General features: G+C 38.7%; 2 protein-coding genes across 7 annotated transcripts in view; one reads left to right on the forward strand and one right to left on the reverse strand.

Annotated features, from left to right (window-relative positions):
• ace (angiotensin I converting enzyme (peptidyl-dipeptidase A) 1) overlaps positions 1-25,102 on the forward strand; it is a 52,535-nt gene that overhangs the window by 9,454 nt on the left and 17,979 nt on the right. The window contains exons 2-7 of one of the 4 annotated variants that reach the window (XM_086016716.1): positions 6,463-6,646; positions 6,781-6,978; positions 10,252-10,468; positions 14,460-14,514; positions 22,991-23,292; positions 23,423-23,633. The gene's annotated coding sequence lies outside the window, so the exon portion shown is untranslated. Of the gene's footprint in view, positions 1-6,462; positions 6,647-6,780; positions 6,979-10,251; positions 10,469-14,459; positions 14,515-22,990; positions 23,634-25,102 lie in introns of all 4 variants that reach the window. The other 3 variants (XM_086016717.1, XM_086016719.1, XM_086016718.1) reach the window with 3 other exon arrangements.
• On the reverse strand, positions 356-11,922 carry LOC147129021 (cadherin-related family member 1a). 3 transcript variants are annotated; one of them, XM_086016726.1, is made up of 18 exons: positions 11,696-11,922; positions 11,296-11,391; positions 10,292-10,437; positions 10,168-10,218; positions 10,011-10,100; positions 9,488-9,574; positions 8,486-8,602; positions 7,665-7,808; positions 7,511-7,589; positions 7,314-7,414; positions 6,742-6,945; positions 6,470-6,622; positions 6,189-6,353; positions 5,790-5,857; positions 4,812-5,040; positions 3,989-4,243; positions 3,287-3,480; positions 2,315-2,491 (listed from the first exon to the last, which is right to left on the reverse strand). In XM_086016726.1, exons 1-18 carry the CDS (start codon positions 11,754-11,756, stop codon positions 2,458-2,460), a joined length of 2,274 nt encoding a protein of 757 aa, XP_085872852.1. In that variant the 5' UTR covers positions 11,757-11,922; the 3' UTR covers positions 2,315-2,457. The 3 variants fall into 3 exon arrangements, with proteins under 3 accessions (XP_085872850.1, XP_085872851.1, XP_085872852.1); XM_086016724.1 differs by lacking the exon at positions 3,287-3,480 and having other exon boundaries at positions 356-2,491; positions 11,696-11,915; XM_086016725.1 differs by lacking the exons at positions 3,287-3,480; positions 11,696-11,922 and adding an exon at positions 11,484-11,666 and having other exon boundaries at positions 356-2,491.

The following is a 25,102-nucleotide window of genomic DNA, read 5'->3' on the forward strand; positions in this document are numbered from 1 at the left end:
ATAGATCTCTTCTGTCCTGTTGTGGTCTATTTATATTGTTTTAAAAATGTGGTCTATATATGACCAACAAACTTTTGATCAACATCCTCTCTAGATAATTTAAACACTAATTCATAGAGCATGCTAAAATCCTAAACTAGCACGATGCTCATGCTGTGGCTTCACTGCTGTGCTGATGCTTACTTGCATTGATATCAAGAAAAATCAATATTTCTTCATCTCACTAAAATTTAATGAGTCCTTTGTAATCCTGTTGTGTCACAGACGACATTTAAGGCTTTGCATTAATCTAATAATCCGATCGACTGTAGCCCCTGCGCACACACACTCACAAAGAAACGTAGCTAAAGCCCTATTATGTTGAAATATTTATTCAAAATCAATAAAATACAAAGACGTTACAAATGTCACATGCAAAGACCAGGTAGTATTTTTTATAGTTAATGTCATTTATCTCCCATGTATTTTACAAAGTCTGATATGAGCTATTACATTATAATACAATAATCACATTACTCTTAAATTGCCTACATTTGAAGGCATTGATGAGAAACACTAGAATGTGCATGAATCTTATATATTTTGATGTTGATTCAATTTGTTTTGAGTACCTCCAAAAAAAAAACAACATACATGCGGTTGAAATTCAAACGTGTCGACCATACATGTTATTTTGTCCGCAGAGTTACAAGCCTTATATTTGATATATCCAGACCCTTAGAACACTGTTTTATGCACACATTGATTTTTTTATTATTTTTTTTTTTTATAAAAGCATGTGTTTTAATACAACTAGACAAAAGCAACCTTGCGAGCGAGCTTGTTAGCGTGATGCGACCGTGGCACATGGTAATCGTACAAAAATAGCAAGCTTTCGGCGTGTTCTCAAGAAAATCTAGTTTACGTTAATGCCTATGACATGCTGACATGAACTTCTAAAATAAAATGTATTTGTTAAATAAAACTAATTGTAAAAAAGGAAGCTGCTGTGAGAAAGTAAATATTTTTGTGATAATCTGAGCCAGCTTTTAAGCATTTAGCAACATTAGCACTTCATCACAAACTGATATATGTGTATGTGTATATATGTATATGTACATATACATTTATATGTACATATATTATATGTAAATATATATACATATATATATGTATATACATGTATATGTATATATATATATATATATATATATATATATATACATATATATATGTATATACATGTGTATTATGTATATACATGTGTGTATATATATATATATATATTTTTTTTTTTAACGACCGTCACCACAAATATACAGTATAGTTAATTATTGTGTGAGTCCAAATTGTCGTATTTGCTCATAGAGTGGCCAGAGTGCATATTTCTACTCCACTGCACTCCACCAGTCACACAAACATAAACAAGTCTGTGGTTAAGATTATGTGATCCTCCTCAAGATGGCAGTGTGGTGATTATCTTTAGCTGTCTATAGTTTTCAGTAATCTGTACTTTACTGGAGTATTGATTTTTCTGAGGATTTTTTTCTTTTACTCTGAACAATTAAAGAAACGCTGTCGACTTTCTACGCCTTAAATCATTAAAAAAAGTTTTTTTACTATTTTCAACGTCCACATTAAAAAGATAGAAATAGAGAGAGGTAAGAGAGATCTTGGACTAATACCTTAAAGTTTTATAAGGTGGAAAAACAGTTGTTAGCTAATTCAGTATTTTTTGTTAGTCAGTCCACAAGTGACTGATTTCATTTTTCGTGCCAAGTAATCAAAATAGTTATTCTCAGTATTTTTTCATGTTTTCCTTTTGTACTTAAAGTCTGTAGTTAATTTTACTAAAGTAAATGAATCAGTACTTCTACCTTTACCAGAGTCAATTTTTACATAGGTAACTGTACTTCAACTTTGCGTAAGTACTGTACAATGTGATTACTTTTGACACTTTTGGTTAATAGTACCCTTGATTGTTTTCTATAATTTTCTGCTCCAGCCTCATTTTCAACTCGGAAACCAGTGCAGAGCTCATGTTGCCCTCCTTGCGACGACCCGATTTCCCTTTCTTTGAGCCTTTGGAGGCCAAGGCTCCCGATATGGTGGGGACAGCACGGGACCTCTCAGGGGGTCTGTTGTTAGTCGGGGCCGGCGGGGGCAGACACGGGGCACAGGGCGGCGGTGGCGGCCTCGTTCTCGGGGAGTCGGTTTCCTGCTTGGGGTTGCTCTCCTGATCGTCCATGAGGAACCTCTCGGAGGGGTTGCCAAATTTGAACGTGGGCATGTTGAAGGTCCAGGGCTGCTGGTGCCTGGATCGCCTCTTGATGATGCGGCGCGCAGGCGTCACCCTGTTTTGCGACTTGGCGTTGCGCATGTACATGGCTGTGGAGATGAGAACGGTCGCTCCTACCAACAAGCTAATAATGAACGTGAGCATGCCTAAAGCTTTCATGGGGTTGTCCCTACTTTTCATTAAAAAGGCCGCCATAGGCCCCTTGAGAGGAGTCTGCAAAAGAGCACAAATATTGGAATTGGAAAAAATTGGAATCATCCAAGCGTCATTCGAAGTGTGTGATAGATTGATAAGCAAAGCACTAGCAGGTGAGGCCCAAAAAACAACTACCCTACACACCACTGTATCCTCTGTACAAGGGGTGTCAAACATACAGCCTAAAAGCCCAAACCAGGTATAGTTATATGATTACGCTACGATTTTACAGGTGTGACCCCTTGACATCAACTTTGATTGTCGTAAATGGCCCCTGAACTACAATGAGTTTGACACCCCTGCTCTGCACGCTATGATACATGATATGTTTGGGAGTGCGTCAGAGCTTGGTGGATGTGACTTTGGCATGGAGCTGATGAGGGAAGACACGTCACGAGCCAATCAGAGTACAGGAGCATGTTTATGCAAGAAAAATTTGAAATGTTTAAGGCCAATGGAAAAAGGTTCAATTACTGACTTTGGCAGCAGATTTGTTCTGTATGAAAAAAGGTTCTGCGATTTGCGACAGTCATTCTTAATCCAAATTTTTCTGAACTGTGTAGAATTTGTATTTAACCCACAGTAACACAGTCCCAAATTCACAAAAGAATGTGCCCCGCAAATTCTGCCCAGAGACAAGCTGCCATTGGACTTGATCAACAATTCTGATTTGGTTCCTTTTGAGGATAAGTTCTATTGAAAAATGGAAAAATATGTTTTTATATGTCTTTCAAATATGCTCTAGTACTCTTTCACAAAGCAAACCAAGAGACAAACACAATGTGACATGGAGGTATGTATCCCTTCCCTCACTTGGGTCTGCGGACCACTTTGATATAGTTACTCTCCGGGTTGATTCTGGACTTTTTCACTGCGCTACAGTACCGGATTGTGGATATGCAGACAGTTAACAAAATGAGGGTAATGACAAGGCTGAAACAAATTCCAAAAACGGTCAGCGGACGCTTGCTGAGGCCCAGGAAGTACGAAACAACGCGTCCCTTGACCTAGAAAGCACGATGCACAACACACAAGACCAGAAACAGACAATCATCAACATGCCGAGTGGCGCAATGAAAATACAGGTGAACGCATATAGTTGCGTCTAAATGAATCGAAAAATGAATCCTCGGACAGTGAGCCCCCACCCATTCGTGATTGCCCATTTGAAAATGATTCTGAAACTCTTAACCAACAACTGTTCGCTCTAAACAAAATGAAGGGACTAGACTATTGAGATTAAATTAGTACGATCTCAAAATTGAAAATTTCAGTCATAACTGTAAGTCAGTACTTCTGGCAGGCATTTTTCTGTTACTGTATTCACAAATGTTCCCTCTTCGTGGGGCTTGGTCCCTTTCCCACGCGAATAGCAAGGGTTGACTGTATATCCTGTTTAATTGTCCAAATGTTGCTGGATGAGCCGCAGCATAGCAACGCAAGCAATTTATAAATGCAGAGTCTACAGCGAAGGTTAGTGCGAGCTGCAAGCATCCAGGGCTAGGACGCTCTTACCGCCTCTGTGATGTCGATGTTGACCACGGCGGTGGTACTGAATGACGGAGATCCTCGGTCTCGTGCCTGCACCACTAATGACCACTTGGAGTCCTTCTGCATGGTGATGTTGTGAACGATCTCCATGGATTTGATGTATGGCTTCAGTTGGATCTCGCCCGTCTCGGCGTCGATGTCGAAGGCGTTGTCGGGATCCGCCGTCATGATGTGGTACTCCACCACGTTGTTGGGAGACTCGGCGTCCTCGTCCACCGCCTACAAGTAGTGGTTTCAGACGTCACACTAACTCTTCTTGTCACACTATAGACCTTTTGTTACCTATAGACCTTTTCGGTTTGTAAACAATACGTGCCAGGATGCTTCCGAGTTTCAGAAAAGTGATTAGCTACCACTAAATTGAACTGGAAATAATGACAAAAACGGATACAATGTTAGAGATACCTGCCAGAATCATTTGATTTTGAGTATTTGCCAATACTGCGCCCCGCTCTATAATTTCGGCAACGCATTTAGAAGATATGGAGAATTTTTTTTTAAATTTTAACCTTACTTTAACTCAGGGGTGGGCAATTCCGGTCCTCGAGGGCTGGTATCCTGCATATTTTATGTCACCCTACTGTAACCCCCCTGATTCAAATGATCAGGATTGTCATTCAACTTCTGCAGACTTTGCTGATTATATGATCATTTGAATCAGGTGTGTTCAGCAGGGAGACATGGAGAACATACTTGCAAGTTTTAGCCGTGCAAGCAAGGGTTCGCTGTATTCCTTTTTGCACTAACACTACTAACTACTTGAAATGTCTCGTTGTACATCACGCACCTCTACTTTGATTGGTGTTCCGATGATCATAGTCTTCTCCAGCAGCGGGTCATCAAATTGGGGTGAGTGGTCGTTCATATCGAGCACAGTGACAAAGACCTCGGCCAGGCTGTACTTTCCCTCAGAGTCCTGCGCCTTCACGTAGAAGTTAAACTTGGAGCGAACCTCAGCGTCTAGCGATGTCCACGGCTGCGTGGAGATGACGCCCGTCGATGGGTGGATGGAAAACCTGCGGCATTGACACGAATAACAAATATCGCTAAAATACACAATTTACAAAATATATTCTGAAGTATTTGTTGCTTAGATTCGACATGTTTTATTTTTTTTTTTACCTTGTAGTCCTGTTTAGTGGCGAATGATTAGAAGCTAAGAATTTAGTTTTTAATCAATTTAACGCATAAGTTGGCAAAGTATGAACTGTGTGCTAGAAATGGCCCACTGACTTCTTTAATCCGGCAAACCAGGTATTGTATGCGGGGGTTCACGGTATATGGTTTTCATCAAACAACAACAAATTGGTTTCATCTATGGTGTATTTGTTTCAACACCACAGTTTTATTCGCTGTGATAACTCACAAGTTACTTGCAAACTGCTAACTTTCACACAATTAACTCAGGTGGCCGCCTGCAGAGGAGCATAAATTTGCACTTTCCCTTCGCCAGCCGCGCGTTCTCACCTCGCCTCGCCTAACCGCCACGTCTCGGGCTCCAGCTGTCACCCTGTATGTTAATTGGCTCTTGCGACGCGAGATGGGCCCCCACCGACTATTTTTAACCCTCCAATCCAATTAGGAGATGAGCAGCAGAATCTTGCAGCCATATAAAGGGTGAGGCAGTTTGTATAGTGTGATGGCGGAATCAACCAGTTTTCTGTTCTCATCTTTATTTGCAAAGCTAACTGTGGATTAGGACCTCCATTTCCAGATCTCCACGTGTAGAAGCAGGAGTTAAACATGTAATCGAGTGTTTACTTACAAATCTGAGCCTGATCCATAAATGCTGTATTTGATTTCACCCCAGGGGCCAGAATCAGGATCATTCGCCTGGACAGAAGCAGGACAAAATAGTGTTCAGAATGTGATGTATTATTGCTGCAGATGTGTTTTGTTTGTGGAAGTTTGTAAATTAAGCTTTGCTCAGACCAACCAATTAGAAGTCAGAAATATGCTGACATCATCTAGAGCCAGCCAGCTATCCAATAAAAAAAAATCTAACATCCGGACACATGCAGTGCAGCCAAGCAAAAAGATACTAAATGCATCAAATTGATTGTTGGGAAAAGATTAATACAATTTTAAGGAACAAATATTAGAATTTAGGTTGTGAGTGTAAATTATTGCTTGTGATCGTGTTTAGGTCTGCAAAGAGACTCACTGTAACAGTGGAAACACTAGTGCCCCCGGGGGAGTTCTCGGCAACCCTGGCGATGTAATACTCTGACGTGAATTTGGGAGTGTTGTCATTAGTGTCCAGGAGATTGATCACAATGTCCGCTGTCGCACTGAAGCGCTCAGGAGTGTCAAGCTCCACCGCCAACAGCTATAATAATAATAATCCATGTTATTTATAAGCAACTGTGTATGACTTTACTGACCAAACCATGGAGATGCAAATAATTTATCCTAATTCCATAATAATCTAATTTCAGCCCCAACCTTAAATGAGAGGGTCGGCCCCTTTTCGTAGTCGATGCCAGATGTGTCCTCCACGATGATGGTCACCTGGGCTTCGTTCAGGACCGTCTGCGGGACCACTCGGAGAACTCGGCTTGGCCCCACCAGCCTCAGTTTGAACTTGGCGTTTGCTCCCTTGAAAATAAACGATTACTAAAGGTATTGGGACCATATGGACTAAATGTAACACTTCTTTTGTAGCATTTGTCAAAAGCAATAACAGGCCATTAAAGTTTGCTACAGAGCGAACGTACTTGGTCAGAATCATTGACAGTGATCTTGAATCCCCGCAGGATCTCGCCAGAGGGAGGATGCTCGTACATGGTGACCTCGAACTTGCTTTGGGGCCCGTTCTCGCCGTAAAAGGTGGGCGGGTGGTTGTTGAGATCCACCACTCGTACCATCACAACGCCGATGTCGTAGTCCTGCAGCAGATCCTCGGCTCCCACCTCAGATGCCTGGTTGGGAGCGTTACACAGGTGGACTCTTAGGTAAGGACAAAATCACCCATTCATCCATTTTCAGAAGCAACCAATGGACTGGTCACCAGTCAATGTCAGCGCACATATAAACAAACAACTGAATAGTTGACAGTGTCAAGGAACATATAGATAAATAAGGGATTTTCCGCGACTCGCTAGTCAGTGTTAGGGCGCACACAGACAAACATGCCTTCACACTCAAGCATGGGGAAAAGCATGCTAACTCCACACAGGAAGGCCATAGTTCAAATTTGAACTTGGAACCTCTGAACTATAGGACAGAAATGCTGACCGCAAGTCTACCAAGCTGCCAAGCAAAAATAAGTGAAAGCAAAAAGCGCTACCTTGACTTTAATTTCGTAGAGTTCATTTCTGAGAAGGGAGGGGTGGGTTGTCAAGGTGATGCATCCGCTTGTGCTGTTGATGTCGAAGACGCCATCACTTCCTGGAAGATAATGTCTGTGTTATTGTGGCTAGACATACTTGGCCCCCCACAGGTCTAGAGTGATCCCAGTGCAAGATGGTCTTCAATTGCTCTTACCATCGATGATGGAATAATAAATGGGGTTGGGATTGCCTTGATCGCCGTCTCTGGCGTACACGGTGAAAATCTCTGAGCCCTAAATGACGAAAGATAGATAAAACTTGTGCATGTGGTTTTCTGGGATGGTGTGTCGAACCGGTGGAGAACTTACAGGAACGGAGACTTCGTAGATGTAGCCAAAGTAAGGCGTTCCTACGAAAGAAGGAGGCATGTCTTGGGCATCGAGGACGTGGACCGTTATGGTGGCTGTGGAGGTCAAAACCTGGTTTTTGCCCTTGTATTTCCCTCCTCCGTCCTGAGCAAGGCAGACAAGTGTGAGAAGGATGTTTTCAATTTCTTGGTGATGGAGCTTAGCCCAGCTGACTTTTGGCGAGAATCTGAGTACACCCTGGACTGGTTGTCAGTCGATTGCGGTGCACATCGGGACAAACAACACCTAGAGATCATTTAGAGTCTTCAATTAACCTATCAATAGGAAAATCTGAGCCTGGATTATTACAACTGGATCAGGCTTGTTGCTATCGCCGCAATCCTCCTTAAGGCCAATTAGAATAAGATAGTGGTGGTTAATGACAAAGTGAACTCATCAGCTGTTGTACGAATGAGACTGAAAGTTGATCCCCGACTAAACTTGCTGATTCAGGGCTCTAGACTGCCCCTAAATGGTCACATCTTGCACCAAAAATTTCCCATGTGTGATCGGTATATTTATCGATATTTCAAAATTGTTTTAAACTATTATTTTGTTGCTGACAAACTAGTGGATGTGTGACTTCACCAAGCTGAGGTATTTCAGAGAGACAATGAAATGCAAATTCTGGTGTCAATACCCACAACATGCAGTGAAATTTAAACTTTAATTTTCAAGTTAGAGGCCACTGTGCTTCAATAAAAGATAGTCTGGAGCCCTGGGATTGTCTTTTTTTGGATTTGATCAATCTCTTTTGGTCTGTGAACCTTCGGATCCCTCACCTTGGCGACCACTGTCACAAAGTGCGTGGCCGTGGTCTCGTAGTCAAGCCACTCGCCCGGTTTCACCCTCAGGATCCCGCTGTGGGTGTCGATGGTGAATTTAGAGAACGGCGTCGGCTGATGACAGAGACGTCACACAAGGGGTTCAAATTTTGGTTACTCGGCTCAGCGACAACATGGACGGACATTTGTCACTCACGTTGTTGGCTTGCTGGAACAGAGCGAACATAAGCCCTTATTAAGCTCTCAATGTGTTGCTCAAAATGTAATTAAAATTTAATCCACTCAAGTCACAGGTTTCCAGACTGCTCGTTCAGTATGAGATTAATCTTTTCCCTCCACATGCTATTCCATCACTCAAATGACCTTTTTTTTTTTTTATTTGGTGGGTGGGGGGTTTATTTCCATCCCAATGGCAGACCGGTCATTTCATGTGGTCATTTTGCAAACTCTTAGGAAAGATAGGAAAATGGAAATGAGACGGAGCCCAGGTGAATTTGGGCAAGAGTCGGGGTACACTCCGGATTGGTCGCCAGACATTCTCAGTGTACTGTTTCTTTTACAGTTCAGGCATTTGCACGCAGACAAGAGCTCTGCCACAAAATCCTAAGGCCCATTGCGACTAACTCAACTGCGCAATTGACCTCTGTTCGAATTCACAAATCTTGCTGTACCTCCCAGTCGAACTGGGGACTGGGAAGTCTAACTAACCCTGTGCCCTGTGCTTCCCCGCAAACTGAACCAAAGAAAAAAGAAAATCCAATTTCAAAAGGAAAAAAAGTAGCAGGAATCCGAGCAACACAAAAGCCTTTCTAAATGGATCTCCGCTATCTCGTTCTTTTCTGCCTCTGCAGTAGAGTAGAGCAGCTTTGGATTTCTTGAAATTCAAACGCAAAATAAATCCCACTTCACACTCAAATATCATCAAGCCGGGGGCTTAAATGTAACAGCTTCGCAATGGCGCATCATCTGCATAACACTGAGCTGGAGCTGGAGGTTCACCTGCAGGGAATAGGAGACGCTTCCTCCTGAGCCCATATCTTTATCCCGCGCCTTGACTCTGTAGATGCTGCTGCCTGCCACGACATCCTGGAGAAGAGCAAAACAAGACCATCAAAGGGTTTTACATTTTTTTTTTTACTTTCGGGTGGCAGAAGATGGCACACTCCACTATTAAACAAACGCTTCTACATCATTTGATCAAGGCAGAGTGGTTAAGAAAACAGGCTAAATGGCTTCAATGAGGATGTTAGCCTTCCACACCGAATGCATCAAGTGGCAGTCAAAAATAAGATGCTATGTGAAGGCAATTGATTGGAAGGGGAGGTTTGATCGATCCCTTTAGAAGGGGCTACTATACCACTAGGGTGTCTTGCGATCTTTCCTGTACTCGTTACAACTTAATTTATCTTCCTCACCCACAGATTTCGCTGGATTCATTTTTTTTTTAAAAAAAGAAGAATCAGTCTTTTGAGGTATATCTGGCGGCACAAACCCAAACCAAACAGTTTCAGTTCAACCCTACCTCTGGGATATCGACGATAAAAGGAAGGTTTTGAAACTCAGGAGGCTCGTCGTTGACGTCGGTGACAAACACTCTCACGTTTTCAACCACCTAAAAACAAAACACAAGACTACTAGAAACTGACGGCTTTTGAGTGACTCTGTCATTGCTTACTTACTTTATTACGCCCATCTGTGATGCTAACAAGCGCAGAAATCTCATCTTGTTTCTACAAAAAGAATAACATTTGTGTCAATTGCAGAAAACTTGATGAGAAACGATAATGCCGCCAGAGGGCTCGCCTCTCGATCCAGCTCCAGAATGAGGGTCACGTTTCCGGACTTGGGATCAACCCTGAAATACTCTTTGGAGCCCATTTGGTACGCCAGACCGTATCGTATGGGATCGCCCTCGGGATCGGTGCCGTTGAGGACATATATCTGCGTTCCTGGATGGGAATCATTGAAAATAAAAACAAGGTAAGACATGCGTCCATTTTCTACTCCACTTATCCTCATCGGTGTTGCTGGTCAACTGGAGCCTTTCATAGCTATCGTAGCTGACTTTGGGTGCCAGGCAGGGTACAAGTTGGACTGCTCGCCAGCCAATTGCAGGGCGCATATAGACAATCATTCACACTGACATTGGGGTTGAATCAATTAGTCAAATTCACTACCCCGCATAGATAATTTAGGCTTGAAGCCGACGAATCGCCTATCACGTTTTGTTTTCTTCCTTGCTATCGTTGCCGGATTATAATGTACTGCGGAGCAGCCAAAAGTCCGGCCAACAAGGCGACAGTCTTTAGTTCATAAGTACACAGCTGTTCCAATTACAAAGGGACTAGGTTCTTAGGAAGTTGCAAAATGTGCAAGTTTATCCTTTAATACAACAAAAGCACAAGTGAATTAGAAACAATGAAACAGAGAACTTTTTCTTTACAACTATATTCAGTGTGATGGTGAGTTGGATTTGTTTCTGTTCCAGTCCGTCCAAAAAAATGCCTTAATGTGAAATCGGTCCGCAATGCAAAAACGGTCGGGTGCCGCGGTACGATGCGGGAAAAAATATCCTGGACATAATCGATTGATTGATATCAACTTACCTTTCATCACATTATAGTCGACAACAAGAAATCTTTAGTCATGTGCTAAACACTCGTCAACCGTGCCGCCATGTCACAATCCATACGGTATTATTCGAGCCATTAGCTGCACCTTCAGTATGGTATTAGAAAATGAAACAACACTCAAGTGTAATTAAAAGAAAAAAACGAATCAAATGAAGCAGAAAATCTGGCTCATACCGACTGGTGTGTCCTCAGAGATGCTGAACAAATCCATATTCCCATTTGTACTGCTGGGTCCATTGTCGTAGAAATATGGAGCATAGTCTGATTGTCCTTCATCGGAAAGCCAAATGAGCATAAAATTAGCAACAGATACACCAATAATCTTTTGATTTGATTTTGTTGTGTTCCAAACAGAAACTTACTTGCTAGAAACAAGGCAGGAGAGGAAAGCAGCGGTGAGGAAAACAATGGGGACTAATTCATCAATGTGAAATGATGCTTTTAATTGAATTAGAATGCCAGAAAAAAAACAATTTAAATATAGAAGCGCACTCAAGATGGACCATCCCTGGAGGGATTAAGCACCTAAGAAGTCTTAACCACGCACAAAGACGCCAAAGAAAACAAACCCTACCCGAGCTGAAGTGCAGAAGAAGGACAAACGTGAAAACAGCCGTTTTCTTCTCTTTCGTCATCCTGGTGGGGCGACGAGGCCCGGCTGGCTCATGTGGAAGGCTTCTCGGGGGCGGGGGGCGGCGGACGGTTGGGCGGCGAGCTGTGTGACCTTCTTCAGGCAGCTCAAGAAGGGAAGGAGAGGCTGCGACTCACAAGGCGCTAATCCAGTGACGCATCCCTTCCCTCTTCCCACTACGCTGCCGATGCTTGGCTTGAGTTCACACTCGGCTCACACCTTTGTGTGTGAGCAAGAAAAGTCAATGACACTTTTCTTACAGTGCCTGAAATGTGGATACAGTGTGCCCCTATTTATCTCAGCGGGGGGTCGGGTGGTGGTGGTGGGGTCAGAGACTGTTGAGATACTTCGATAATCGATTAGTTGTCGATTAATGGATTAATTTTGACATCTCGATTTTCAACACATTTAAATAAACCTTCTTAAACACATTGTAAACGTATTTTCATGCCCCCAAAAATTGTATGCATAAAATGTATGGAACAGCAATTCTCAAACTTTATACGAAGTACCACCTATATGCAAACGTGTTGAAATTAAGTGAAATACAACTGAACTGAATGTTCCAAAGACCTGCTTCTGAGGTTAATTCAACATTCTAAATTGTCAATAGGTGTAAGTGTGAGTATGAATGCTTGTTTGTCTGCATGTGCTCTGACAATGACGGGCAAATTATTTTTTGTGTGTGTATACACTCAATGTACACAACCCTTTTCAAATGCCAGATTTTGGGGGGGATAAAAAAAAAATGGGGCCAGGATAAATGATTCCAAAACGTTGACCTACAATGTGTACGACTCAATTGGGGGAAAATAAAAATCTTTTAGTGAGAGGAAGTAACCCATCACATTCAAACTCATTTGAACAGCGGTGTGTACACTTGTAATATTCATTGCATGTGCCCTGAAATGAAATGAAATTGAGACCAGCCCATTGTTTGCCCTCACATTGACTGGCAACCAGTCCAGAGTGTACCCAGTCGAAAAAAATGCATTGATGGTTGTTCATGTATTTATGCCAGTGACGAATAGTGACAGGCAAAACAATTCCGCATTCTTCCACTTGATGGCAGAAGGTCCATTTAACTTTTGTATCCACGTTGCCATTCACAGAACAGAATCAAAGCTTTGTGTTCAACTAAATAGGTCCAGATTCAAAGGGATTAAGAGGAAATTAAAATGAGATCAATCCTTAATGTATTTATAAAGTACGTTTGTGACACATTTTATTTGGTGGTGTGCCATGAGATTTGTCTTCGTTGGCTAAAAATGTTTGTCCAGACTCTTAACGTGTGGGAACGACCCAAGCCTTAGAAGGGAAGTCAACACAAACAAGAATATGTTCTATGCAAGCCCACTAGTTGAAACAGGGCATTCTGATAAATATTGCGTTTGTGGAATAAGTGTTAATCCACTCGTTTTTAGCCATTTTGTTTTCTGTCGACTGAAAATGACATCACAACTGCCAATCACGGCTCAGATTCAGAAAACAGGTCAGCCGTGATTAGTCGTTGTGATGTCATTTTCAGTCGACACAAGACACAACAAAATGGCCGCCCCCGGATATGGCTAAAACGTGTGGATTAATTCTTATTCCGCAAATGCAATATTTATCAGAATGTCGTGTTTCAGCTAGTGGGCCTGCTGGGAACATATTCTTGAAAAAAATATGTTTGGGTTGACTTCCGCTTTAAGACGCAAAATGTTCCCAGCAAAGCATTTGCAATGTTTACTTTATTTTCCTATTCGAGCTGAGCCTTCTTGGCACAAAGTGTGTCAGCGTAGAGGACAACAAATCCCTCACATATCCATGAATCACAAGCAGACAAACAGAAAATCTATTAGGAGGGGATGCAGCAGAAAATTAAACGAGGGTGGGGGAAAAAAAAACGTGAGTGCAGAGTTTTGACATCCTGGCACAATGTTAACAGGTTAAATTGGTGTCAGGCAGGTTTGACAATTCGCAAGTGCTGAATAAAAAAATAGCATTTTACGTTCATTGATGTTAGCCAATCAGAATGCAGGATCTTTCAGGATTGGAAACAGACAATGCAGAACAATCTTATGCTTCCCCCCCAAAAATATTGGATACATATGAATTACAATTATACGTTGCATATTTTATGTGCCGTTTTCATTAGCATTATTTTGTTCTGTGATTTGGATGTGATATTATATTATTTAAATACTGTTTGGGTTTTAGTCCCACAAAATATTTGATTATATTTTTAGGGTTTATTTTTTATTCCTCATTTTGCTACTATATTGTTGTGTCATTGTGTGAAGTTGATGGTATGCAGATGCAGGCACCTGTGCGTTGAGCTGCAGTTGTTTGCATCTGCTGTGAGTGTCCTTGCTTGGTTGGGAGGGAGGCTTTAATTTGAGCCGAGCCACCAGATGGTGGACAAGAGGATTTGCGTGCGCTTTAAGCTTTTGTCATCTGCTGCAACACTCCACACCACACTGTATGCATGTGTGCGTTGCAAAAGAAAACCGCTTCTGGGTCACCAAGGAGTAAGGAACCAATCAACAGAGACTTTTTGTTTGTCAAAATACATAAAAAAACATGTTGAAAACCAGCCAATTAAGGTGAAGCATAAAGTGGTGAAAGTGATGAAGGCTGTCATGGTGTTTTTTTTTTTAGCTGATAGTTGGACACGTCTGTGTTGTCTAATTAAAGAAACAAAACATTTGTCTGTGTGTTTCAGGGTTGTGGGGGGACTGGACGAGCGCTATCAAGAGCAACTTGGACCAGGGCGATGAGTACATAGACAAATGAGTCATCCGCACATGACTAATAGTGTTTGTCTTTTTGCACTTGTGCATACTGGACGATGAGTCAAGTGGGCCAAAGAAAGTCAGGTAAGGAAATTACACAAGAAGCAATAAATTAAACGAGTGTCAGGCTTTAGCAAGGCGGCCCCAACGTCATATGTGAGTTTTGTTTTTCGGCTGAACAGCAGAGCATCGTACTCGCCACTTTCCTCCTGTCCGGCTGAATCGCGGGTAACCTTAACTTTCGCCACCTCCACGGCGTCCGACGCTCACCAACTTTGAGGTGTTGGAATGGGCGGAGATCACCAGCATGGACCCGCTGTGGGCGGCTCTGCCCATCTCGCACCCGCCCGATTGGCCATCAGGGAGCCTGCAGTCGACTTGAACCTTCATAAGATCTTGAGCCATGATGAGTCTTTTTTTGTTTTGTTTTAGTATGGTTCATATTTTTCCGTTCTTTCAATGCAATCCCCCGACCTCCCTTGATGACTTGCAGAGTAATAATCACCCAAGTGACAAGCGCACAGCATTTCACAGCTTTAAATTGCTTTCTTTGTTTACAGATGTGCTTCATTTAAAAGCACTTCATAGCATCACAACATCTGTGATGTCAAGCAACACCAATATCTTTGACGTTTGCACCTGAATATTTGCTATTTTCTGTCTCTCTCTTGCTGTCACCGATGGCCAAAATGAAACTCTAATGCCACCTAGTGGCAGAAAATGACCTTAACGCAATTCTATCAATGTTTTACATTCCTTTTAACTGTATATCTTAATTTCAAATAACTTGATGAATTACTAGAAAATTACTGTATCAATGAATTGAAAAGATAGCTCCACATTTGCATTCAATAAGCATATTCGTCCACTTTTATGTTAAGTGTATGTACATTTACTACCAGATATAAAATGTGCGGCTAGTTATGAGTTAATAGAGATCATGTAAATCAGGACTGTATATGTGTATATATACCCTAAACCACTTTTTTCGAAAAAAAAAACGCCTTACTATACCTCACCACTTTTAAAAAAAAAACAAAAAAACGCCTTATATACCCTTACCACTTTAAAAAAAAAAAACTATTCTACCCTTACCACATTTTTTTCACAAAAAACGCCTAACTATACCTTTACCACTTTTTTCGAAAAAAAAAAAAAAAGCCTCACTATACCCTCACCACTTTTTGAAAAAAACAAAAAAACGGCTTACTATTCCTTTACCACTTTTAAAAGAAAAACAAAAAACGCTTTATTCTACCCTTACATTTTTTTCACAAAAAATGCCTTACTATACCCTTACCACGTTTTTCGCAAAAAACGCCTTACCCAGTTTTTCGAAAAAAAAAACCCCCACCTTACTATACATGGTCATTTTTTTCAAACATACATATTAATGGCATGTCTGAGACTCGAACCAAGGCCCTCAGGTTTACAACTCCACGACACTATCCTCTCAGCCAGTAGAGAGCTGAAAGGGAAGACTGCTCATTGTCCATACATCTTCATTGGGAAAAAAAAATGCCTCAACCCTCACCATTTTTTGAAAAAAAAAAAAAAAAAAAAAAACAGCTTACTGTTACCACTTTTTTTTTTAAAACGCCTTACTATACCCTTACCACTTAAAAAAAACAAAAACAAAAAAAAAAAACTTTGTTCTACCCTTACCACATTTGTTTTCACAAAAAACGCCTTACTATACCCTTACCAACTTTTTCGTAAAAAACGCTTATTTTTTTGGGGGGGGTCATAAAAAACGCCTTACTATACCCTTACCACTTTAAAAAAAAAAAAAAAAAAAAACTGTTCTACCCTTACCACATTTTTTCACAAAAAACGCCTTACTATATATACCCTTACCACTTTTTTCGGAAAAAACGGCTATTTTTTTTTTTTTCATAAAAAACGCCTTACTATACCCTTACCACATTTTTTTCACAAAAAACGCCTTACCACCTTTTTCGTAAAAAACGCCTATTTTTTTTTTTTTTGGTCATAAAAAACGCCTTACTATACCCTTACAACTTTAAAAAAAAAAAAAAAAAAAAAAAAAAACTTTGTTCTACCCTTACCACATTTTTTTTCACAAAAAACGCCTTACTATACCCTTGCCACCTTTTTCGTAAAAAACGCCTAATTTTTTTTTTGGGTCATAAAAAACGCCTTACTATACCCTTACCACTTTAAAAAAAAAAAAAAAAAAAATGTTCTACCCTTACCACATTTTTTTCACAAAAAACGCCTTACTATACCCTTACCACGTTTTTCGGAAAAAACGGCTATTTTTTTTCTTTTCATAAAAAACGCCTTACTATACCCTTACCACGTTTTTCGCAAAAAACGCCTTACCACTTTTTTCGAGAAAAAAAATGCCTCACTATACCCTCACCACTTTAAAAAAAAAAAAAAAAAAACGGCTTACTATTCCTTTACCACTTTTAAAAGGAAAACAAAAAACGCTTTATTCTACCCTTACCACATTTTTTTCACAAAAAAATGCCTTACCACCTTTTTCGTAAAAAACGCCTGTTTTTTTTTTTTAGGGTCATAAAAAACGCCTTACTATACCCTTACCACTTTAAAAAAAAAAAAAAAAAAACCTGTTTTACCCTTACCACATTTTTTTCACAAAAAACGCCTTACTGTACCCTTACCACGTTTTTCGGAAAAAACGGCTATTTTTTTTCTTTTCATAAAAAACGCCTTACTATACCCTTACCACGTTTTTCGCAAAAAACGCCTTACCCCGTTTTTCAAAAAAAAAAGCCCCACCTTACTATACATGGTCATTTTTTTCAAACATACATATTAATGGCATGTCTGAGACTCGAACCAAGGCCCTCAGGTTTACAACTCCACGACACTATCCTCTCACCCAGTAGAGAGCTGAAAGAGAAGACTGCTCATTGTCCATACATCTTCATTGGGAAAAAAAAAATGCCTACCCTCACCATTTTTTGAAAAAAAAACAAAAAAAAACAGCTTACTGTTGCCACTTTTTTTTTTTTTAAAACGCCTTACTATACCCTTACCACTTTGAAAAAAAAAAACAAAAAAACTTTGTTCTACCCTTACCACATTTTTTTTCACAAAAAACGCCTTACTATACCCTTACCTTCTTTTTCGTAAAAAACGCTTATTTTTTTTTTATGGGTCATAAAAAACGCCTTACTATACCCTTACCACTTTAAAAAAAAAAACTGTTCGACCCTTACCACATTTTTTTCACAAAAAACGCCTTACTATACCCTTACCACTTTTTTCGGAAAAAACGACTATTTTTTTTTTTTTTTTTCATAAAAAACGCCTTACTATACCCTTACCACTTTTTTCGGAAAAAACGGCTATTTTTTTTTTTTTCATAAAAAACGCCTTACTATACCCTTACCACGTTTTTCGGAAAAAACGGCTATTTTTTTTCTTTTCATAAAAAACGCCTTACTATACCCTTACCAACTTTTTCGTAAAAAACGCTTATTTTTTTTTTTTTTTGGGTCATAAAAAACGCCTTACTATAACCTTACCACTTTTGAAAAAAAAAAACTGTTCGACCCTTACCACAATTTTTTCACAAAAAACGCCTGACTATACCCTTACCACTTTTTTCGGAAAAAACAACTTTTTTTTTTTTTTTCATAAAAAACGCCTTAATGGCATGTCTGAGACTCGAACCAAGGCCCGCAGGTTTACAACTCCACGACACTATCCTCTCACCCAGTAGAGAGCTGAAAGGGAAGACTGCTCATTGTCCATACATCTTCATTGGGAAAAAAAAAATGCCTACCCTCACCATTTTTTGAAAAAAAAAAAAAAAAAAAAACAGCTTACTGTTGCCACTTTTTTTTTTTTAAAACGCCTTACTATACCCTTACCACTTTGAAAAAAAAAAAAAAAAAAACTTTGTTCTACCCTTACCACATTTTTTTTCACAAAAAACGCCTTACTATACCCTTACCTTCTTTTTCGTAAAAAACGCTTATTTTTTTTTTTTATGGGTCATAAAAAACGCCTTACTATACCCTTACCACTTTAAAAAAAAAAAACTGTTCGACCCTTACCACATTTTTTTCACAAAAAACGCCTTACTATACCCTTACCACTTTTTTCGGAAAAAACGACTATTTTTTTTTTTTTTTTCATAAAAAACGCCTTACTATACCCTTACCACTTTTTTCGGAAAAAACGGCTATTTTTTTTTTTTTTCATAAAAAACGCCTTACTATACCCTTACCACGTTTTTCGGAAAAAACGGCTATTTTTTTTCTTTTCATAAAAAACGCCTTACTATACCCTTACCAACTTTTTCGTAAAAAACGCTTATTTTTTTTTTTTTGGGTCATAAAAAACGCCTTACTATAACCTTACCACTTTTGAAAAAAAAAAACTGTTCGACCCTTACCACAATTTTTTCACAAAAAACGCCTTACTATACCCTTACCACTTTTTTCGGAAAAAACGACTTTTTTTTTTTTTCATAAAAAACGCCTTAATGGCATGTCTGAGACTCGAACCAAGGCCCTCAGGTTTACAACTCCACGACACTATCCTCTCACCCAGTAGAGAGCTGAAAGGGAAGACTGCTCATTGTCCATACATCATACATTTTTTTTTTTTCATAAAAAACGCCTTACTATACCCTTACCACTTTTTTCGGAAAAAACGGCTATTTTTTTTTTTTTCATAAAAAACGCCTTACTATACCCTTACCACGTTTTTCGGAAAAAACGGCTATTTTTTTTCTTTTCATAAAAAACGCCTTACTATACCCTTACCAACTTTTTCGTAAAAAACGCTTATTTTTTTTTTTTTGGGTCATAAAAAACGCCTTACTATAACCTTACCACTTTTGAAAAAAAAAAACTGTTCGACCCTTACCACAATTTTTTCATAAAAAACGCCTTACTATACCCTTACCACTTTTTTCGGAAAAAACGGCTATTTTTTTTTTTTCATAAAAAATGCCTTACTATACCCTTACCTCGTTTTTCGCAAAAAACGCCTTACCACTTTTTTCGAGAAAAAAAAATGCCTCACTATACCCTCACCACTTTAAAAAAAAAAAAAACGGCTTACTATTCCTTTACGACTTTTAAAAGAAAAACAAAAAACGCTTTATTCTACCCTTACCACATTTTCTTCACAAAAAATGCCTTACTATACCCTTACCACCTTTTTCGTAAAAAACGCCTATTTTTTTTTAGGGTCATAAAAAACGCCTTACTATACCCTTACCACTTAAAAAAAAAAAAAAAAAAACCTGTTCTACCCTTACCACATTTTTTTCATAAAAAACGCCTTACTATACCCTTACCACGTTTTTCGCAAAAAACGCTTTACCCCGTTTTTCGAAAAAAAAAACCCCACCTTACTATACATGGTCATTTTTTTCAAACATATATATTAATGGCATGTCTGAGACTCGAACCAAGGCCCTCAGGTTTACAACTCCACGACACTATCCTCTCAGCCAGTAGAGAGCTGAAAGGGAAGACTGCTCATTGTCCATACATCTTCATTGGGAAAAAAAAAATGCCTCTACCCTCACCATTTTTTGAAAAAAAAAAAAAAAAAACAGCTTACTGTTGCCACTTTTTTTTTTAAAACGCCTTACTATACCCTTACCACTTTAAAAAAAAAAAAAAAAAATGTTGTTCTACCCTTACCACATTTTTTTCACAAAAAACGCTTTACTATACCCTTACCACCTTTTTCGTAAAAAACGCCTATTTTTTTTTTTGGGTCATAAAAAACGCCTTACTATACCCTTACCACTTAAAAAAATAAATAAATAAATAAAAATAAAAACTGTTCTACCCTTACCACATTTTTTTCACAAAAAACGCCTTACTATACCCTTACCATGTTTTTCGGAAAAAACGGCTATTTTTTTTCTTTTCATAAAAAACGCCTTACTATACCCTTACCACGTTTAAAAAAAAAACAAAAAAAAAAAACGGCTTACTATTCCTTTACCACTTTTAAAAGAAAAACAAAAAACGCTTTATTCTACCCTTACCACATTTTTTTCACAAAAAAATGCCTAAACACCTTTTTCGTAAAAAACGCCTATTTTTTTTTTTTTTGGTCATAAAAAACGCCTTACTATACCCTTACCACTTTAAAAAAAAAAAAAAAAAACTTTGTTCTACCCTTACCACATTTTTTTTCACAAAAAACGCCTTAGTGTACCCTTACCACCTTTTTCGTAAAAAACGCCTATTTTTTTTTTTTAGGGTCATAAAAAACGCCTTACTATACCCTTACCGCTTTAAAAAAAAAATAAATAAATAAAAATAAAAAAACTGTTCTACCCTTACCACATTTTTTTCACAAAAAACGCCTTACTATACCCTTACCACTTTTTTCGGAAAAAACGGCTATTTATTTTTTTTTTTTTTCATAAAAAACGCCTTACTATACCCTTACCTCGTTTTTCGCAAAAAACGCCTTACCACTTTTTTCGAGAAAAAAAAATGCCTCACTATACCCTCACCACTTTAAAAAAAAAAAAACGGCTTACTATTCCTTTACCACTTTTTAAAGAAAAACAAAAAACGCTTTATTCTACCCTTACCACATTTTTTTCACAAAAAATGCCTTACTATACCCTTACCACCTTTTTCGTAAAAAACGCCTATTTTTTTTTTTTTGGTCATAAAAAACGCCTTACTATACCCTTACCACTTTAAAAAAAACAAAAAAACAAAAAACAAAACCTTTGTTCTACCCTTACCACATTTTTTTACACAAAAAACGCCTTACTATACCCTTACCACCTTTTTCGTAAAAAACGCCTATTTTTTTTTTTAAGGTCATAAAAAATGCCTTACTATACCCTTACCGCTTTAAAATTTTTTTTAAAAAAAAACCTGTTCTACCCTTACCACATTTTTTTCACAAAAAACGCCTTACTGTACCCTTACCACCTTTTTTGGAAAAAACGGCTATTTTTTTTTTTTTTCATAAAAAACGCCTTACTATACCCTTACCACGTTTAAAAAAAAAAAAAAAAAAAAAAAAAACGGCTTACTATTCCTTTACCACTTTTAAAAGAAAAACAAAAAACGCTTTATTCTACCCTTACCACATTTTTTTCACAAAAAAATGCCTTAACACCTTTTTCGTAAAAAACGCCTATTTTTTTTTTTGGTCATAAAAAACGCCTTACTATACCCTTACCACTTTAAAAAAAAAAAAAAAAAAAAAAAAAAACTTTGTTCTATCCTTACCACATTTTTTTCACAAAAAAAACGCCTTACTATACCCTTACCACCTTTTTCGTAAAAAACGCCAATTTTTTTTTTTGGGGGTAAAAAAAAAAACGCCTTATTATACCCTTACCACTTTTTTTTCTCTAAAAAAAACGCCTTACTATACCCTTACCACTTAAAAAAAAAAACGCCTTACCACACCCTTACTCCTTTTTCTGAAAAAAAAAACCCACCTTACCCTTACCACTTTTAAAAAAAAAAAAAAAAAACGCCTTACTATACCCTCACCACTTTAAAAAAAAAAAAAACGCCTTACTATACCCTTACCACTTTTTCGCAAAAAAACTCCTTACTATACGCTCACCACTTTTGGAAAAAAAAAAAAAACAGCTTACTATTTCCTTCCCACTTTTTTTTCCTAAAAAAAAACACCTTACTATATACCCTTACCACTTTTTGAAAAAAAAAAAAAAAAAATAATGCTTTATTCTACCCTTACCACATTTTTCGAAATAAAACCCCACCTTACTATACATGGTCGTTTTTTTCGAAAAAACATGTAGATGGCATGTCTGAGATTTGAACCCAGGCCCTCAGGTTTACAACTCCACAACACTACCCTCTCAGCCATACGCCTAACTACACATGGTTGGGTTTTTTTCACAAAAAGTAGGGGGGGGGGGTTTCGGTAAAACGGCTTACTATACCCTTACCACTTTTTAAAAAAAACCAAAAAACTGAAAACCAAGACTGCTCCTTGTCCATGTTTCTTCAATGGCAAAAAAAAACGCCTAACCATGGTTCTTTTTTTTTTCACAAAATACACCTGACACTTCATGGTCATTTTTTTCCAAACGATGGGAAACGACCATGTATAGTACGGCTTTTATTTGGATAAAAAAACAACCAAAAAAGCCGGCCGCAGCGGGTCCATGCTGGTGATCTCCGCCCGTTAGAAGACCTCAACATTGGTCAGCGTCGGAGATGGCGAAAGCGCTTCAGGAGTCATCGGTGGTGGCTGGAGGTTACCTGCGATTCAGCCGGACAGGAGGAAGAGGGCGAGTACGATGCTCTGCTGTTCAGCCAAAAACAAAAATTGCCATGTTGCTAAACCCGACACTTGTTTCATCTCTTGCAGCTTGTCTACTTTCCTTACATGACTTTCTATGGACCACTAGACTCATCGTCCACCATGTACAATTGGAACAACAATGTACACGGACAGCAGAGTCTAACCGCTTCATGTTTTCCAGGAAATCCTGACCGAACAGTTGGAAGTGCACTAATTACAGTGTAATAGCAGCGAGTGTGCGTCTCTGTGGGCGTTTGGCCATTTACTCCACAGTTAAAAATGTAGCGAGATTCTACTAGAGTTGGACAGCAGCGCTGTTCATCTGAAGAAAAGAAAAAAAGAAATCATTAATGGACAAAACATCGCCCGCTAGAAAGAAATTCCCACGTGTGAGTTTATCAACTGACTATTTGGCATCGGGTCTGTATTGAGCCATGTGACAAAGTGCAAAAACATTTGGTTGGCTCAGAACCACAACCACAGGTGTGTAAACACATTGATATGAACTTTGAGTAAAAGGGAACAACAACATATAACTGTATCAAGATGTTCAATGCTTTGGTCCAAATATCAGTTTTGGATTGCATTCATTTTGTGTTATTCTCGTTTTCAGGGTTAGCAGAATTCCTCTTCAATGTGCTTTTTAATGCCGCCTCCAAACGAAAAGAAGGAACCCTATTGACCTTCGGTGGCGAGCCACACCCCAAAATAACAAACTGACCTATCAGCCCAGATGCAAATGAAATGAAAATGCAGAATGTGGATAAAGTTAAGCAACCTGTTGCTTAGTTTCAAAACAAGGCACGCTTTTTACCTGTGCCAAGGTACGTCCATTTTAAAGTAATAAAATAATGATGTGTTGTTCCAGAGCTATTGACATTTGTTTTTACGGCATTAATTTAGGGCTTTTCAATGATTTATCTGAATTTCTCCAGGGACTATGTTCAATCGCGTTCAAAATGGTGTTAAATAGGAATCAGCACGTACTGCCTTCTGTCCGAAAAGCCCACTAAAAGAGCCAAACTTGATTTAGTATTTGATTCTAATCCTTTTTTTTTTTTTTTTTTTTTTTTAACCTATGCTCAGCAAATTTTAGTGTACTGGTGTTTGAGAGTAGCGGCAAGTTTTATCTTTAAACTTTAACCAAATCAACCTCTGATCTACTCAGTTTGAGGCTAAAGCTCAAACTAAATGGTAAAAAATATTCTTGGTCGTTCCCCACCCCCACCCTCTTTTTGTGGTTTTCACCCTAATCTAATCTAACTACAATCTATTTTTACTGGCCTCTTGTCAGAAATCAGTGTTGCCAAAGTTTAACCTTTCACACGGGCAGACGTCAGACCGCCCAAAAACTACGTTTAGTTTTCCTTGAAAATGTTTCTTTTTTATGCAGAAGTTCTCTGCAATGCTTTAAATACCGTTACAGTTCATACATTAGTCACACTCCACACGACCTCAGACATGATGTCAGTTGTGTCAGAGCCGCAAATACACAGCCGGAATCTGGCAACCATCAATCATCATTTCACACTCACAAAAGCCCGACGCAAACGCTGCATATGTGGAAAATATTAACGAGACCAACGGTTACGCAGCAGCCAGCTGAAGTCTTGAAAATGGAACGCGTCTTGCATCGAACATGCAATTTGAACATGAATTAATCAAAGGACGTGACAGCGCTATCGAGTCAAGATATCCTATCGTTGGGCCTCCTCCCTCTCTGATTAGCCGCATTCAGATGGGACGATGTACATGAAAGTCAGCGACTTTATGCCGCTTCCTTCCTCCCTTGGCAACAAACACGTGTTACAATAGGATAAGGCCCTTTTGAAACACACGTCTATCTCGACATCTCTCCTTGTATCGATCCACACTGTAGATAGATCGGTGGATTTTGAGCCAAGGCACAGAGTTTAGAGATTAGATAAATGCACAGAAATGTCCAAAGTTCTTATATACAGTATACAGTATATATACTGTATATGTGTATGTATGTATATATATATATACATATATGTGTGTGTGTATATGTACAGGACATATATATATATATATATATATATATATATATATATATATATTTTTTTTTTATACACATACACATATACATACATGCATATATATATATATACATACATGCATATATATATATATATATATATATATATATATATATATATATAATCCTTATTTTATTTATTTATTAGTGACCTTTTTTTAAATTTTATTTCTTGCACTCCACTATTTTGGCATTAAAAGAAAATCTGAAACTAATACACAAACTAATAACTAA

Source organism: Filicampus tigris, chromosome 19, assembly GCF_054856515.1.
Source record: "Filicampus tigris isolate MCC_2025a chromosome 19, RoL_Ftig_1.0, whole genome shotgun sequence".
NCBI classification, from domain to species: Eukaryota; Metazoa; Chordata; class Actinopteri; order Syngnathiformes; family Syngnathidae; genus Filicampus; species Filicampus tigris.

Bases quoted from the DNA above. Each gene is read 5' to 3' on its own strand.
- LOC147129021 (XM_086016724.1), bottom strand. From the start codon at position 11,756: ATGACGAAAGAGAAGAAAACGGCTGTTTTCACGTTTGTCCTTCTTCTG. The intron at 11,392-11,695 runs GTAGGGTTTGTT...TTTCCGATGAAG, and splicing joins TCTTCTGCACTTCAGCTCGG to GACAATCAGACTATGCTCCA. The intron at 9,575-10,010 runs GTAGGGTTGAAC...GCTCTTCTCCAG, and splicing joins TTATCGTCGATATCCCAGAG to GATGTCGTGGCAGGCAGCAG.